Source organism: Schistocerca nitens, chromosome 4, assembly GCF_023898315.1.
Source record: "Schistocerca nitens isolate TAMUIC-IGC-003100 chromosome 4, iqSchNite1.1, whole genome shotgun sequence".
Lineage (NCBI taxonomy): Eukaryota > Metazoa > Arthropoda > Insecta > Orthoptera > Acrididae > Schistocerca > Schistocerca nitens.
This window is the reverse complement of record NC_064617.1, coordinates 565,918,229-565,934,573: the sequence shown is the minus strand read 5'-3', so window position 1 is coordinate 565,934,573 and position 16,345 is coordinate 565,918,229. Positions and strand designations below refer to the sequence as shown.

At 39.3% G+C, this 16,345-nt stretch overlaps 1 protein-coding gene across 2 annotated transcripts in view; it reads left to right on the top strand.

Moving 5' to 3' along the window:
• Window positions 1-15,524, top strand: part of LOC126252871 (tetratricopeptide repeat protein 17) — a 319,229-nt gene extending 303,705 nt beyond the window's left edge. The window contains exon 14 of one of the 2 annotated variants that reach the window (XR_007545864.1): window positions 15,309-15,446. Coding sequence is in view for 1 of the 2 variants with exons in the window: in XM_049953825.1 (XP_049809782.1) it covers window positions 15,309-15,446 (138 nt within the window). In the remaining variant the exon portion in view is untranslated. Of the gene's footprint in view, window positions 1-15,308 lie in introns of both variants that reach the window. The other variant, XM_049953825.1, reaches the window with a different exon arrangement.
• Window positions 15,525-16,345: the final 821 nt, after the last annotated feature.

Here is a 16,345-nt window from a genome sequence, read left to right as displayed (position 1 = left end):
CAATAATAATTTTACGCCGGCACTTGATACTGAAACTTGCCCAAACAATCTCACATACAGTTTCAGTTTCTATCTTGGTGGATTTGATTTTCTTGTCTACTGCGGCAAATACACCACTTCCATGTCCCATTAGTCCAGCCTTTCAGTATAAATTTAAATTTTCCCCAAAAATCCCACTACTGTCAACTTCTGGTATTAACCAGATTTCTGTGCCTAGTATTAGGCGAGCTTCACTGACTTTTGGGAGCACTTCAAATGCTGACACTTTGTTGCAAATACTTCAATACTCACACCTGTGAGGGGCCATGTTTCTTTAGATCATACACTGATACAAGGGCTACCCACAAAGTACATTATGTTTTGGAATTAAAAATAAATAAAGTATTGGAATTTTTTTTTATTATATACAGATGAAAGCCACACTTAAATACTACTTTTCTACATAGTTGCCATTTAAATTAAGGCACTTATCATAGCGATGGATGAGCTTGGAAATTCCTTCGTCATAAAATTCGGCCGCCTGCACCTTCAACCATGTGGTTACCTCTTCTTTTGGGACAGAAAAGGTGTGATTTTTGTGGATTTCCTGGAAAGAGGCACTACAATAAACTCTCAAAGGTATTGCCAAACTCTGCACAACCTCAGAAGAGCAATACAAAACAAGTGCAGGGCAAAGTTGGGCTCAAAGATCTTGCTGATTCACGACAATGCCCGAGCCCACACGGCAAATGCCACTCGTGATGTTCTCGAATCTTTTAAGTGGGAGTTGTTTCCTCATCCGCCGTACAGTCCCAACCTGGCACCGAGCGACTTCCACTTATTCCCAGCAATGAAGAAGTGGTTGGCTATGCAGCGTTTTGATGATGACGCACAGCTTCAAGAAGAGGTAACCGCGTGGTTGAAGGCGCAGGCAGCCGAATTTTACGACGAAGGAATTTCCAAGCTCGTCCATCGCTACGATAAGTGCCTTAATTTAAATGGCAACTATGTAGAAAAGTAGTATTTAAGTGTGGCTTTCATCTGTATATAATAAAAAAATTCCAATACTTTATTTATTTTTAATTCCAAAACGTAATGTACTTTGTGGATAGCCCTCGTATTTTGATATTTCTGGGTTTCCTCCAGCTGCCATTATCTGGATGGGATGGAAAGTTGCGTAATAAAAAAAAAAAAAAAAAAAAAACTGTTATGCACCCCCCCCCCCCACACACACACACACACACACACACACACACACACACACACACACACATCAGGTACCTGTGTAGCAGCCTCTGATGTGTAGTACAGAATGACCTGTTTAGGGAGAATGTAAAGTTCCCAACCCTATGGCACAAATCTGGGAAGTCGCAGCCTGTCTTATCAGAGAACCTTCAAAGTCTCTGGTTCAGCCCCTCCATTTGACTCAGAACCAGGGAGCCACAATCTGCTCTGGTATCAGTGCTGCAGATTGTGAGCTTCAATGGATGACATATGTGTGATGATGTTGAAACAGACTGTTCTTAGACTTGGGAATTTCAAATATTTTGCCCAGTTACAGGGTCACAGTTATTGAACTATATGAAATAAAATCACCATAACTGCTGTACTGTTTGCATTAGAACGATGAAACTGCACGGTTAGCTGTGGGGCATGGTGGGAATTGGTGCGTTCATGTATGGTTTGATTTTGTAGTGAAGCCCACTTTCATTTGGTTGGGTTTGTCAGTAAGCAAAATTGGCACATTTGGGGGACTGAGAATCTGCATTTCATGATCGGGATGTCTCTTCTCACTCAACTAGTAACTGTGTAGTATGCAGTGTCCAGTCACGGAATAATCAGTGCAATATTTCCTGATAGCATGGTTACTGCTGAATGGTACATGAAGGTTTTGGAAGATGATTTCATCCCCTTTATCTGAAGTAACCCTGATTTTGACAAGATGTGGTTCATGCAAAACAGAGCTTGACTCCATCGAAGCAAGAGAGTGTTTGATGTCCTGGAAGAACACTTTGAGGATCCCGTTCTGGCTCTGGTGTAACCAGAGGCCACTGACATGAGCCTTGATTGGCCACCATATTCTCCAGATCTTAACATGTGCAACTCTTTTTTGTGGGGCTAAATTAAAGACAAGATGTACAGCAATAACTCCAAAACCATTGCTGAGCTGAAAACAGCCATTCAGGAGGAAGCAGAAATGTGCTATTCGTCTATGCCACATCATCGCCAATGATGGCAGGCAAATCGAACATGTCATTACCTAAATCTGAATAGCTGTTGTGACATTTACATGTTGAACAAAGTGTGCACATGCCATAGTTTGTAACTAATTTCCTTTTTTTCCCACCCTGTATTAAGAAGTATCAACTTAGACACTTCAGAAAACAGTACACACATGCAAGTTCATAAATTCTCTAAATGACTTAGATACCTAATGTTATCTAAATGGCTTTGGGAAGGCCCAGTTTAAGACAAGTCAATAAAAAACAAATGTGTTGTTCATAAAAACCAAGACCATCAAAAAATGGATTGTATAAATTATGAATATTCCAGGAGAAGCAAGTATCATGGGCCACATACACAATCTGTTTAGAAAGTAAAAACAATGGAATGAAAGACCACATGATTGCCAACTGACCACCATATCATCCTCAGCAAATGCTGTCATCATTGGATGCAGTATGGAGGGGCATGGGGTCAGCACACTGCACTCGCAGCCAGTGTCGATGTTTAGGCATTGGAGCTGCTACATCTCAATCAGGTAGCTTCTCAACAGGCATCATGAGGCTGATGAGTGCACCCTGGGTCAGTCCTCCCAACAAGGAAAAATCCCTGGCAGTACAGGGAATTGAACCTTGGTCCCCGACATGAAGGTGTCTCTAGATTAGATTAGATTAATACTAGTTCCATGGATCATGAATACGATATTTCGTAATGATGTGGAACGAGTCAAATTTTCCAATACATGACATAATTAAGTTAATTTAACAACATACTTAAGTTAATATAACAACTTTTTTTATTTTTTTTTGTGTTTTTTATTTTTTTAATAATTTTTTTTTCTTAATTTATATCTAAAAATTCCTCTATGGAGTAGAAGGAGTTGTCATTCAGAAATTCTTTTAATTTCTTCTTAAATACTTGTTGGTTATCTGCCAGACTTTTTATACTATTTGGTAAGTGACCAAAGACTTTAGTGGCAGTATAATTCACCCCTTTCTGTGCCAAAGTTAGATTAAATGTTGAATAGTGAAGATCATCCTTTCTCCTAGTATTGTAGTTATGCACACTGCTATTACTTTTGAATTTGGTTTCGTTGTTAATAACAAATTTCATAAGAGAGTATATATACTGAGAAGCTACTGTGAATATCCCTAGATCCTTAAATAAATGTCTGCAGGATGATCTTGGGTGGACTCCAGCTATTATTCTGATTACACGCTTCTGTGCAATAAATACTTTATTCCTCAGTGATGAATTACCCCAAAATATGATGCCATATGAAAGCAATGAGTGAAAATAGGCATAGTAAGCCAATTTACTAAGATGTTTATCACCAAAATTTGCAATGACCCTTATTGCATAAGTAGCTGAGCTCAAACGTTTCAGCAGATCATCCAATTTAATCTCTCATCAATGGACACACCTAAAAATTTGGAATATTCTACCTTAGCTACCGTATATGCTTCTGATTAAGGTCTATATTTATTAATGGCGTCATACCATTCACTGTATGGAACTGTATGTACTGTATCTTATCAAAATTCAGTGAGAGTCCGTTTACAAGGAACCACTTAGTAATTTTCTGAAAGACAGTATTGACAATTTCATCAGTTAATTCTTGTTTGTCAGGTGTGATTACTATACTTGTATCATCAGCAAAGAGAACTAACTTTGCCTCTTCATGAATATAGAATGGCAAGTCATTAATATATATTAAGAACAACAAAGGACCCAAGACTGACCCTTGTGGAACCCCATTCTTGATAGTTCCCCAGTTTGAGGAATGTGCTGTTCTTTGCATATTATGAGAACTGCTTATTTCAACTTTCTGCACTCATCCAGTTAGGTACAAATTGAACCATTTGTGCACTGTCCCACTCATGCCACAATATTTGAGCTTGTCTAGCAGAATTTCATGATTTATACAATCAAAAGCCTTTGAGAGATCACAAAAAATCCCAATGGGTGGTGTTCGGTTATTCAGATCATTCAAAATTTGATTGGTGAAAGCATATATGGCATTTTCTGTTGAAAAACCTTTCTGGAAACCAAACTGACATTTTGTTAGTACTTCATTTTTACAGATATGTGAAGCTACTCTTGAATACATTACTTTCTCAAAAATTTTGGATAAAGCTGTTAGAAGGGAGATTGGACGGTAATTGTTGACATCAGATCTATCTCCCTTTTTATGCAAAGGTATAACAATAGCATATTTCAGTCTTATGCCTGTGGAGGTGGACATTCTCAATATATGAACTATCCAATTCAAGAAATCAAAGTTCATGAAAGTTATGGCACCACTGAATCTGTTTTAAGATACAAAATTGTCTTTTTGGAACCACAACTAAAACATATCAGCAATATTGGTCTTACAGAAAGGAAAAATATGAGTATTGCAAAACTTGCAGACACATCATTAAGAGAGCAAAATATATTCCTTTTCTTGCTAATTGGTTTCATGCACAAGAACCCAAAATTTTTGAAGAGAAACATTTTTACCATGTATATGAAACAATGAGTAACAGATGCTTCCTGCTTCCTTCTCACGCATGTACATAATGGGATTAGAAAATTCTGATTCTGCCTGAGTTACTTATGGGGACAGTTGCAAAGGTGTATTTTTGAGAATTTGTAAGTCACGAGTTGTACAGACCTAACTTATGTCGAAGTAAATCAACATTTGTAATTTGCAGTTAATATAAGTAACCAAGATATCATGTCACATTAGTTTTCTGTTGTAGCAAGAGGATGTAGTGTTCACATATATTGTTAATTAAAGTTGTTCTCACATTTCTTAGTGACCATTACCTTGAAAAGGTTTCAGAGAAACAGCAAATTTTATACCAAGTTTTTCTGTTGTCATATTAGGTATCTTGGTTTGGCTGTTAATTGGTTCAGTTCTAAAAGGCTAATGGTAACACTTACAGCCTATCGACATTTACATCTGCATCTGCATCTACATAGATACTCCACAAGCCACCACGGACCCATAAACTAAAAGAGAATCAGCAAGCTTAATTTAAAGTTATTTGTTTACTATTCAGTGCAATACTGCACCCACCCTGGTGCACCCATACTATGTAGGCTGTTCTGGGGCAAAGGATGAGGTAGTTGCTATTCGTAAGCAGCTGGAAATGCCTGGGAGCCTTATTCAGTGTGCTGAAGAGGCTATTCCAGCAGTATGTGAGAGAATGGGGTGCAGCCAGCTGCAGATTGTGGTGCACATTGAAACAAAAAATGCCCGTTGTCTGGGCTCCAGGTTTATACTTGCATGATTCCAGTGATTGGCAGAGAAGGTTGAGAATACCAACATAGTTCACACAATTTCAATGAAGCTCACAATTTGCAGCATTGTCCTAGAGTAGGTTGTGGCCTCGTAATTCTCAGTGAAGTGGAAGGCTTGAACCAGAGACTTTGAACAGATAGGCTGTGACTTGCGCCATAGGGATGAGAACTGCAGGTTTCCCCTGGATTGGTCTGGCATCCATTACACATCAGAGGCTGCTACACAAGTGCATGACTACCTGACTGTGTGTGGGGTGCACACAAGGGTGTTTTTTTGTGACTTTCCATCCCATCCAGATAATGACATCTGTAGGAAACCCTGTAGCATCAATGTAAGATCCAAAGAAATGTGCCCCTCACATGTGTTACAATCCCAGTGGATGAACCATTCACAGCGAGGTGCCAGAGTTTGAACCACTCATAAAAATCTGTGTAGCTCACATAATTCTAGATACAGTAAGTTAGTTAAAGCTCAGAATCGACAGGAATGAGATTTTGGGAGAAAATGTAGGCTAATGGAATATTGAGGTGGTGTATTTGTCGCAGTATAGAAGAAACTAAGATCCATCAAGGTAGAAAATGAAACTGCACGTAAGATTGTTTGGGCAAGACTCAGTATCCAGGGTGGGCATGAAATTATAATTGAATCCTTCTATTGACCACCACACTGATCTCATGATGTAACCAAAAACCATAGAGAAAACCTCATTTTGTTAGTACATAAATTTCCCAAACATATTGTTACCATCGGAGGAGATTCTTGGGCATCCAACAATCAATAGGGACAATTATAATTTTGTTAAAGGTGGTGTCAGAAGACATCCAGCAAAGCAATAATAAATGTCTCCTCTGAAAACAGCCAATAACAGCTAGTCCAGAAGCCCATACCTGATTAAAATATCTTGGATCTAACAGTGACAAATAGGTTTCTTTAAGGTTCTCCACATTGAAACTGGTATGAGTAACCATGGGGTGGGTGTAACAACAATTATGAATGTACAAGGGGGAACCAAAACAAGTAAAAGGATTTATACTTTCAGTAAATTAGATAAAGAGACAGTAATGTCATATCCTAAAAAGGAACTTAAAACTTTTAGCTCACTACATGAGCATGTAGGACAACTATTGATCAAGTTTACAAGAATAGTTGACCTTGCATTGGATAGATATGTACTTAGCAGAACAGTGTGTGAAAGGAGGAATCCTCCATGGTATAGAGTCACTGTAAAAGCACTCTTAAAGAAACAGAGACCACTGAATATTAAGTGTAAAACAAAGCATCGGGCTAGAGATAGAGAAGTGTTGAATGAAATGTGTTTGGCTGTCAAGAAGCCAATGCATGAAGCCTTCAATGACCACCATAGCAGTACATTATCAAAAGATCTTTCACAAAACCTGAGGCTGTTAGTGGCAGCAAATTTAGTGCCTAGACACTCATGGATGAGACAGGAACTGAAATTGAGGGCTAGCAAGCAAAAACAGATGTGTTTAAGTCCATTTTAAAATATTATTTCACAAAGGAAAATCCAGAGGTAATGACACAATTTAATTCTTGTAGCACTGCAAAGATGAATGAAATAGATATTAGTGTCATTGCTGACAAGAAAACAGCTGAAGTTGTTAAAATTGAAGAACGCTTCAGGACCTGAAGGAATCCCAGTCAGATTCTATACTGAATCTGTGGCTGAGTTAGCATGTCTTTTAATCAGAATATACCAAAGATTCCCCAAACAAAAAACTGTGCCCAGCGGTTGGAAGAAAGCACAGGTCACATCCATTTACAAGAAGGGTAGCAAAAGTGGTCCACTATACTACTCTCCAATATCCTTGACATCAATTTGTTGCAGAATCTTTAAACATGTTCTGAACTCAAATGTAATGAGGTATCTCAAACAGGATGACCTCCTCTAGCATGGAGTCTGAAAACATGTAGTGCTTCTTGACTTCCAAAACTTATTCAACTTAGTATATGCTTTTATCAAAAGTGCTTTTCTATGGGATATCAGGTGAGACTTGTAACAGGATTCAGGATTTCTTCATATGGAGGACACAGAATGTTGTCTTTGATAGAGAGTCATCAACAGATGTAGAAGTAACTTTGGTTGTGCCACAAAAAATAGTTCAGACCCTTGCTGTCCATGTTACATATTACATATTACAACTTAGTGCTGATCTTGTACATAGCTGCCGTTACCTTTGGACTATCTAAAACATGTGTTTTTTGGAAGTTACAACTCATATGAACTATAGACCTTGCCGTTGGTGGGGAGAGGCTTGCGTGCCTCAGCGATACAGATAGCCGTACCGTAGGTGCAACCACAATGGAGGGGTATCTGTTGGGAGGCCAGGCAAACGTGTGGTTCCTGAAGAGGGGCAGCAGCCTTTTCAGTAGTTGCAGGGGCAACAGTCTGGATGATTGACTGATCTGGCCTTGTAACACTAACCAAAACGGCCTTGCTGTGCTGGTACTGCGAATGGCTGAAAGCAAGGGGAAACTACGACCGTAATTTTTCCCGAGGGCATGCAGCTTTACTGTATGGTTAAATGATGATGGCGTCCTCTTGGGTAAAATATTACAGAGGTAAAATAGTCCCCCATTCGGATCTCTGGGTGGGGACTACTAATGAGGACGTCGTTATCAGGAGAAAGAAAACTGGTGTTCTACGGATCGGAGCATGGAATGTCAGATCCCTTAATCGGGCAGGTAGGTTATAAAATTTAAAAAGGGAAATGGATAGGTTAAAGTTAGATGTAGTGGGAATTAGCGAAGTTTGGTGGCAGGAGGAGCAAACTTCTGGTCAGGTGAATACAGGGTTATAAATACAAAATCAAATAGGGGTAATGCAGGAGTAGGTTTAATAATGAATAAAAAAAAATAGGAGTGTGGGTAAGTTACTACAAACAGCATAATGAACACCTTATTGTGGCCAAGATAGACATGAAGCCCATGCCTACTACAGTAGTACAAGTTTATATGCCAACTAGCTCTGCAGATGACAAAGAAATTGAAGAAATGTGTGATGAGATAAAAGAAATTATTCAGACAGTGAAGGGAGATGAAAATTTAATAGTCTTGGGTGACTGGAATTCGATAGTAGGAAAAGGGAGAGAAGGAAACGTGGTAGGTGAATATGGATTGGGGGTAAGAAATGAAAGAGGAGGCCGCCTAGTAGAATTTTGCACAGAGCATAACTTAATCATAGCTAACACTTGGTTCAAGAACCATAAAAGAAGGCTGTATACATGGAAGAAACCTGGAGATACTGACAGGTTTCAGATAGATTATATAATGGTAAGACAGAGATTTAGGAACCAGGTTTTAAATTGTAAGACATTTCCAGGGGTGGATGTGGACTCTGACCACAATCTATTGGTTATGAACTGTAGATTAAAACTGAAGAAACTGCAAAAAAGGTGGCAGTTTAAGGAGATGGGACCTGGATAAACTGACTAAACTAGAGGTTGTACAGAGCTTCAGGGAGAGCATATGGGAACAATTGACAAGAATGGAGGAAAGAAATACAATAGATGAAGAATGGGTAGCTTTGAGGGATGAAATAGCGAAGGCAGCAGAGGATAAAGTAGGTAAAAAGACAAGGGCTAGTAGAAATCCTTGGGTAACAGAAGAAATATTGAATTTAATTGCTGAAAGGAGAAAATATAAAAATGCAGTAAATGGAGCAGGCAAAAAGGAATACAAACATCTCAAAAATGAGATCGACAGGAAGTGCAAAATGGCTAAGCAGGGATGGCTAGAGGACAAATGTAAGGATGTAGAGGCTTATCTCACTAGAGGTAAGCTAAAAACTGCCTACACGAAAATTAAAGAGACCTTTGGAGAAAAGAGAACAACTTGTATGAATATCAAGAGCTCAGATGGAAACCCAGTTCTAAGCAAAGAAGGGAAAGCAGAAAGGTGGAAGGAGTATATAGAGGGTCTATACAAGGGCGATGTACTTAAGGGCAATATTATGGAAAAGGAAGAGGATGTAGATGAAGATGAAATGGGAGATATGATACTGCGTGAAGAGTTTGACAGAGCACTGAAAGACCTAAGTTGAAACAAGACCCCGGGAGTAGACAACATTCCATTAGAACTACTGACAGCCTTGGGAGAGCCAGTCCTGACAAATTCCTACCATCTGGTAAGCAAAATGTATGACACAGGCGAAATACCCTCAGACTTCAAGAAGTATATAATAATTCCAATCCCAAAGAAAGCAGCTGGTGACAGATGTGAAAATTACCGAACTATCAGTTTAATAAGTAACAGCTGCAAAATATTAACGTGAATTCTTTACAGCCGAATGGAAAAATTGGTAGAAGCCAATCTCGGGGAAGATCAGTTTGGATTCCATAGAAATGTTGGAACACGTGAGGCAATACTGACCCTACGGCTTATGTTAGAAGCTAGATTAAGAAAAGGCAAACCTACATTTCTAGCTTTTGTAGACTTAGAGAAAGCTTTTGACAATGTTGACTGGAGTACTCTCTTTCAATTTCTGAAGGTAGCAGGGGTAAAATACAGGGAGCGTAAGGCTATTTACAATTTGTACAGAAACCAGATGGCAATTATAAGAGTTGAGGGACATGAAAGAGAAGCACTGGTTGGGAAGGGAGTGAGACAGAGTTGTAGCCTCTTGCCGATGTTATTCAATCTGTATATTGAGCAAGCAGTAAAGGAAACAAAAGAAAAATTCGGAGTAGGTATTAAAATCCATGGAGAAGAAATAAAAACTTTAAAGTTCGCCGATGACATTGTAATTCTGTCAGAGACAGCTAGGGCTTGGAAGAGCAGTTGAACGGAATGGACAGTGTCTTGAGAGGAGGATATAAGATGAATATCAACAAAAACAAAATGAGGATAATGGAATGTAATCGAGTTAACTCGGGTGATGCTGAGGGAATTAGATTAGGAAATGAGACACTTAAAGTAGTAAAGGAGTTTTGCTATTCGGGAAGCAAAATAACTGATGATGGTTGAAGTAGAGAGAATATAAAATGTAGACTGGCAATGGCAAGGAAAGCATTTCTGAAGAAGAGAAATTTGTTAACATCGAGTATAGATTTAATGTCAGGAAGTCGTTTCTGAAAGTATTTGTATGGAGTGTAGCCATGTATGGAACCGAAACATGGACGATAAATAGTTTGGACAAGAAGAGAATAGAAGCTTTTGAAATGTGGTGCTACAGAAGAATGCTGAAGATTAGATGGGTAGATCACATAACTAATGAGGAGGTATTGAATAGAATTGGGGAGAAGAGGAGTTTGTGGCACAACTCGACTAGAAGAAGGGATCAGTTGGTAAGACATGTTTTGAGGCATCAAGGGATCACCAATTTAGTATTGGAGGGCAGCGTGGAGGGTAAAAATCGTAGAGGGAGACCAAGAGATGAATACACTAAGCAGATTCAGAAGGATGGAGGCTGCAGTACATACTGGGAGATGAAGCAGCTTGCACAGGATAGAGTAGCATGGAGAGCTGCATCAAACCAGTCTCAGGACTGAAGACAACAAACAACAACAACAACAACAACTCATTTGTACAAATATGTAGTTCGAATGTCAAAACATTATTAGGTGTGTTGGACTTTCCACTTTGAATATACGTATTTTGGCATTCCTAGTATTAAATCTGAATCCGCATACAAAACTTCAGTTTACTAGTAATTACCACAGAAAGAGAAATGAAAAGGAATTCTGGTACTCAGACACATACCCCAGTAAGCAAACAAGTGATCTATGTGTTTATATTTCTTTTACATCCCATTTAAACATTAAAAAAACACAAGAATAAAGCAAAATTTGGCATTGGAAGTGGATTACAGTGTGAAAAAATTTAAACGCAGACAGGCACAATTAAAAGACACTTATATGAAGCTTTCGCCCACAGCCCTCATCAGTAAAGCCCACACACAAAAGCAAGCACATCTCACGCACACATGACAGCTGACTCCAGCATCTCGGGCTGGAATGCAACATCACGTGAGATGCAAGCAGCAATCTGGCAGGGGTGGGGAAGGGGAAGGGATAGTAGTGTATGGGTGGGGAGAGAGATGAGCACTGTTTAGTGCAGTTTGCAGGGACTAGATTGCTAACAGGTGCAGCATCAAGAGGTTGTGGGGCAGGGAGGTGAGGAAAATTGGAACAAAAAAGGAGAGGATCAGTGAAAGAGGGGCAGATACATTGGCAAAGGGCCGTAAATAAACAGGGTGGGAGATGAGAATGGGGAGATGATAGGACAGAGGTGGCGGGTACTGTCAGGTGGAGGGTGTGGGGACAGTATGTTACCGTAGATTGAGGCTAGGATAATTACGGACATGGAGAATATGTTGTAAGAATAACTCCCAACTGCGCAGTTCAGAAAAGCTAGTGGTGGAGGGAAGGATCCAGATGGCTTGGGTATGAAGCAGCCATTGAAATCAAGTGTGTTGTGTTCAGTTGCATGTTGTGCCAAACAACAGGGTGGTCTACTTTGCTCTTGGCCACAGTTTGGCATGACCGTTCATCATGGTGGAGAGCTGATTGATAGTCATGCCAATATAAAAAGCTTTGCAGTGATTGCAGCAAAGCTGATAAATGACATGACTGCATTCCAAGTGGCCCAGCCCTTGGTGGGTTAGGATAAACCTGTGATAGGACTGGAGTAGGAAGTGCTGGGTAGGTGGATTGGGCATGTTTCGCATCTGGGTCTTCCACAGGGACCTTGTGGCAAGAGGTTGGGATTGGGAGTGGCAAGGGATCGACTAGGATGTTTTGGAGGTTGGGTGGGCAACGGAACACTACTTTAGGAGGGGTGGGATGTATATCGGGTAGGATGTCCCTCATTTCAGGGCACGATGATAGGAAATCAAAGCCCTGGCAAAGGAGTGGTTTAGTTGTTCCAGTCCAGGGTGGTACTGGCTGACCAAGAGGACACTCCTTTGTGGGTGGTTTTTGGGAGTGGTGGGAGGATTGGAGTTGTGAAGGGAAATGGCACAAGAGATCTTTTTTCAGACTAGGTCTAGGTGATTGTGCATGCCTGTGAAGGCCTTGGTGATACCCTCATTATATTGAGCAAGGGAGTTTTTGTAACTGCAGATATGCCATCCCTGGGTGGCCAGGCTATATGGGAGGGATTTTTTGGTGTGAAAGGGATGACAGCTTTCCAAATGTGGGTGCTGTTGGTGGGTGGTGGGTTTAATGTGGGCAGATGTGTGGATGAAGCCAGAAGAGAGGAGGTCAACATCGAGGAAGGTGGCATGCTGGGTTGAGGAAGACTAGGAAAGCGGATGGTAGAGAAGGTGTTGAGGTTGTGAAGGAACAATGATAGGGAGTCTTTGCCCTGAGTCCAAATCACGAAGATAGCACAATGAACCTGAACCAGACTTGGGGTTTGGTGTTTTGGGAGGCTAGGAAGGTCTCCTCTAGGTGGCCCATAAAAAGGTTGGCATAGGGGGGTGCCATACGGGTTCCCATAGCTATGCTGCAGATATGTTTATATACCTTCCCTTCAAACTACTTCTCATTTGAAGGGAAGCTATCTTCTCATTTGCAGGGAAGCTATATAAACAAATCTGCGGTACAGTCATTGGCAGGGCTCTCACTAGACAACAACACTTATCGATAGTTCCATGTCTTCCATTGACACATGTGCCTGGTTAAAAGAATGTTTGTGGTCATATTTGAAATACACAAATAAACAAGGAAACATGCTACTGAGGTTAGAAAACATGACCATGGCATTCATACATGTTGAAGCTTTAAGTAATCTGATTTAAGGTATGAATCACCAAACACTACATTGAGAAAGGACCCATTTTTATTTTATGACTTGAGTGCACCTGTAAATTTAAATGGCGGTTTGCCTAGAGGGCAACTGATAGATAACTGTAGTACATGTGCCAAAGTTTCAGATGCCCATCTCAAATAAGTGAAAAAACTAATTTGGCCACAATTTCAGTTGATATCTTTTGGTGAGTGATAATTTGATTTCATTTACACATTCCTGCTTTCCTAATACTACTATCATCAAAGTTTAGCTGGGAATGCTCTAACAATGAACCAGCAGAGATATGAGTAGCTGGAGTACGACACATTACAGCAATATAGCAATGTGCTATTATGTACTATAGGTAGCCCAGAGCCCAGAAATCAACTATTGGCTCAATGTGTAGATTTAGTTTGCAGTCTACATAATTTCCAACAGAATGCAGCTATGAATTGTTACCTACAGCACAAGCCAACTCATTTTTGGACTCTCTCTACAATAATGCCCCATCCGTTTGCCACTTCGTGTTGTCTTCTGTTGAAGAACATGGATTTCAGTAGGCAAACTTTGCATTAGTTCAATGTGTCTCATAACATTTCATACAGTGTGACCAGGAAATTCACAGAAACATGAGACAGAATTGTCATTCTTGACCATAAGTTCTTTGCCTCTTCTCTTCCTCATCAGCAATGAAGGCCACTTGCCAATTCATTCCCCTCACCATTTATGCATATATGAACAGTTCACAATGCATTTTACAAATTGGAAAGTGAACATCAGTGGCTGATAAGGGTCCGAGCTCACTTTTGATGGTGTATTGTGTTTGGTGAATATTATCACAACCTGTTATTATTAAACATATGCATCACAGTGATCTCTTAATAAAGATGTCTCTGCCCTACTATTTAGAATGCATGTGCACTATTGCAGTTGCAATCCAACAATGGTATAAATTACAGATAAAACTTACATTTTTAATACCCTTTTGTCCTATAATTTGACCAGATTGATTACATCATCAGTTTTCATATAATTAACTTATTAACATTGGTGTAGGCATGAGTAGGTTTGACATGCCATGAATGGTTTGGACTGCAGATGGAATAGTATTGGTAGACACACAAATTAGAAACACACTGTTGAGTATCTAGCTTTTACAACTTTTAATATAATTGGATAAATAAAAAAATCTACTCCCCAAGCATCAGCAGGAGCACACACATTTAAAAACAGGTTTTACATATGCAACCTTTTGGAGCAAGTGGCTCCTTCATCCGTCAGAAAGGTTGAAGGGGGAGAAGAGGGTTGCTCTTTCCTTCTCTTCCCGTCTGGTAAGTCTCCCCTGCCCTGGGGTTCTGGGTGACTTTTCCAAATTCTAACCTCTCCAGTCCTTTTCCTTCACCTCTCTTCCTTCCCCTTCAACCCTTCTGCTGGCAGGAGGAGCAACTGGCTCTGAAAGCCTGCATGCATAAAACCTTTCTTTACATGTGGTGTTCTACTGTCACTTCTTCATGAGGAGATATTTTTATCCATCCAATTTCATTATATTCTCAAAAATTGATTATTTTCATTGTTATTTTACAACTTTTAGATATTTCCTTTGTAAGGTGGATGGGACAGATAGGAAACAGGAAGAAAGCTGATGGTGAAAGGCTAAAATAGTCAGTCCAAATCCTGGTACCAGAGAATCCTGGAAAATATAAGACTTACTGATTCCAGAATTCTAATAATGGCTTGTCTGAAAATGACAGGTCAGGGAAGAGAACTGTGATTTCTTTTGGATGTAGCTTGTATGAAGTTTAGGCTACAGTTGTTTTCAATTTAGCAGTCATTTTTCCTTCTATAAAGAAGGTGTGCATAAATTCTGAAGCTGGAGATTCAAGTGGTTTCAAAGTTGTACGACTGTGTCATCTGCTTCAGCAAGTATTCTAAGTAGGATTTCAAGTCATGTAAATTGTTCTCATTCAGTTTATTCATTTTAAAATTAAAAAAAAGTGTACAATAAAACTCAATACGTCAAATATACATAGTTTCGAAGTTATATAGTGTACTTTACTTTAAATTTCAGGTTAAAAAACAGGAAGCAGACAACCATTATCATTCTCCATTGGCTGCAAGACCAGATTTGAAGCCAGCTCATAACAGATTTCAGTCATCTCCTTCCCTGTTTGTTTTGGAAGAAAATAAGGATAAATTCCATTTGTAAAGTAATAAAAACATCTATGTAAAGGAATTCCAGCCTTAAGTTAAGTGAACCATTTCACTGTCCAAATAAATCACAAATGTTTCTACATCTAGTGTGTGCTCTAAAGAGAACTGTTACTGGTATTATGTTTTTCATATAACTTTACCCTACTTCTCAGATACACATAGTTTCATTCTATTCATGTTTCTTGTGTGTGTGTGTGTGTGTGTGTGTGTGTGTGTGTGTGTGTGTGTAGTGATACTTTTCTAAAAGAATGATCTCAGTGCTTGCTATTAACTATTGTTGCCTGTTGTTTACTTCCAAAGAGAAATCACATTTGTTGATCAGACAGCTTGCTTCTGTTAGTAGAGTAGTTTAGGGTTTATGGCCATTAACATATTAGATCTCCAAGTAGATTTACTTGAGTACTACTAGAGGATTTCCAGAAATGGTGCATTGTATCCACTGACTACAAATTTATGACTACCAGTGTCAGGTATGTCATGGACAGCTTGAAGTTCAGGTCCGAACACTCAAACCCCTTTCTTGATGAGAATAGAACATACCACTTCATTTTCATTTGTGATCTATTCATTAGCATATATCAAACAGTAAATTTAGGTGACCTTTGACTTTTTTGATTAAATCATCCTAAATCTCTACAGTAAAGAGTAATCAACAAACAGTAGTAGATTCCATGAAACAATCCATGAATAAAATGAAGTGTAAGGTTAGTTAAATGAATTTGAAAACTGAAATAGTGTCTAATTGCTGCAAGTACTTCTTCACTAAAATAATTTACTTTCTGTAAAAATTGGGCTTACTGATATTCATACACCAAGCCTATCACATCTTGGTAGGTTCTTTTGTTGGAGAAGAAGCAGTGTGGGGTCAATTGAACTTACCAAAACTGGATTTCC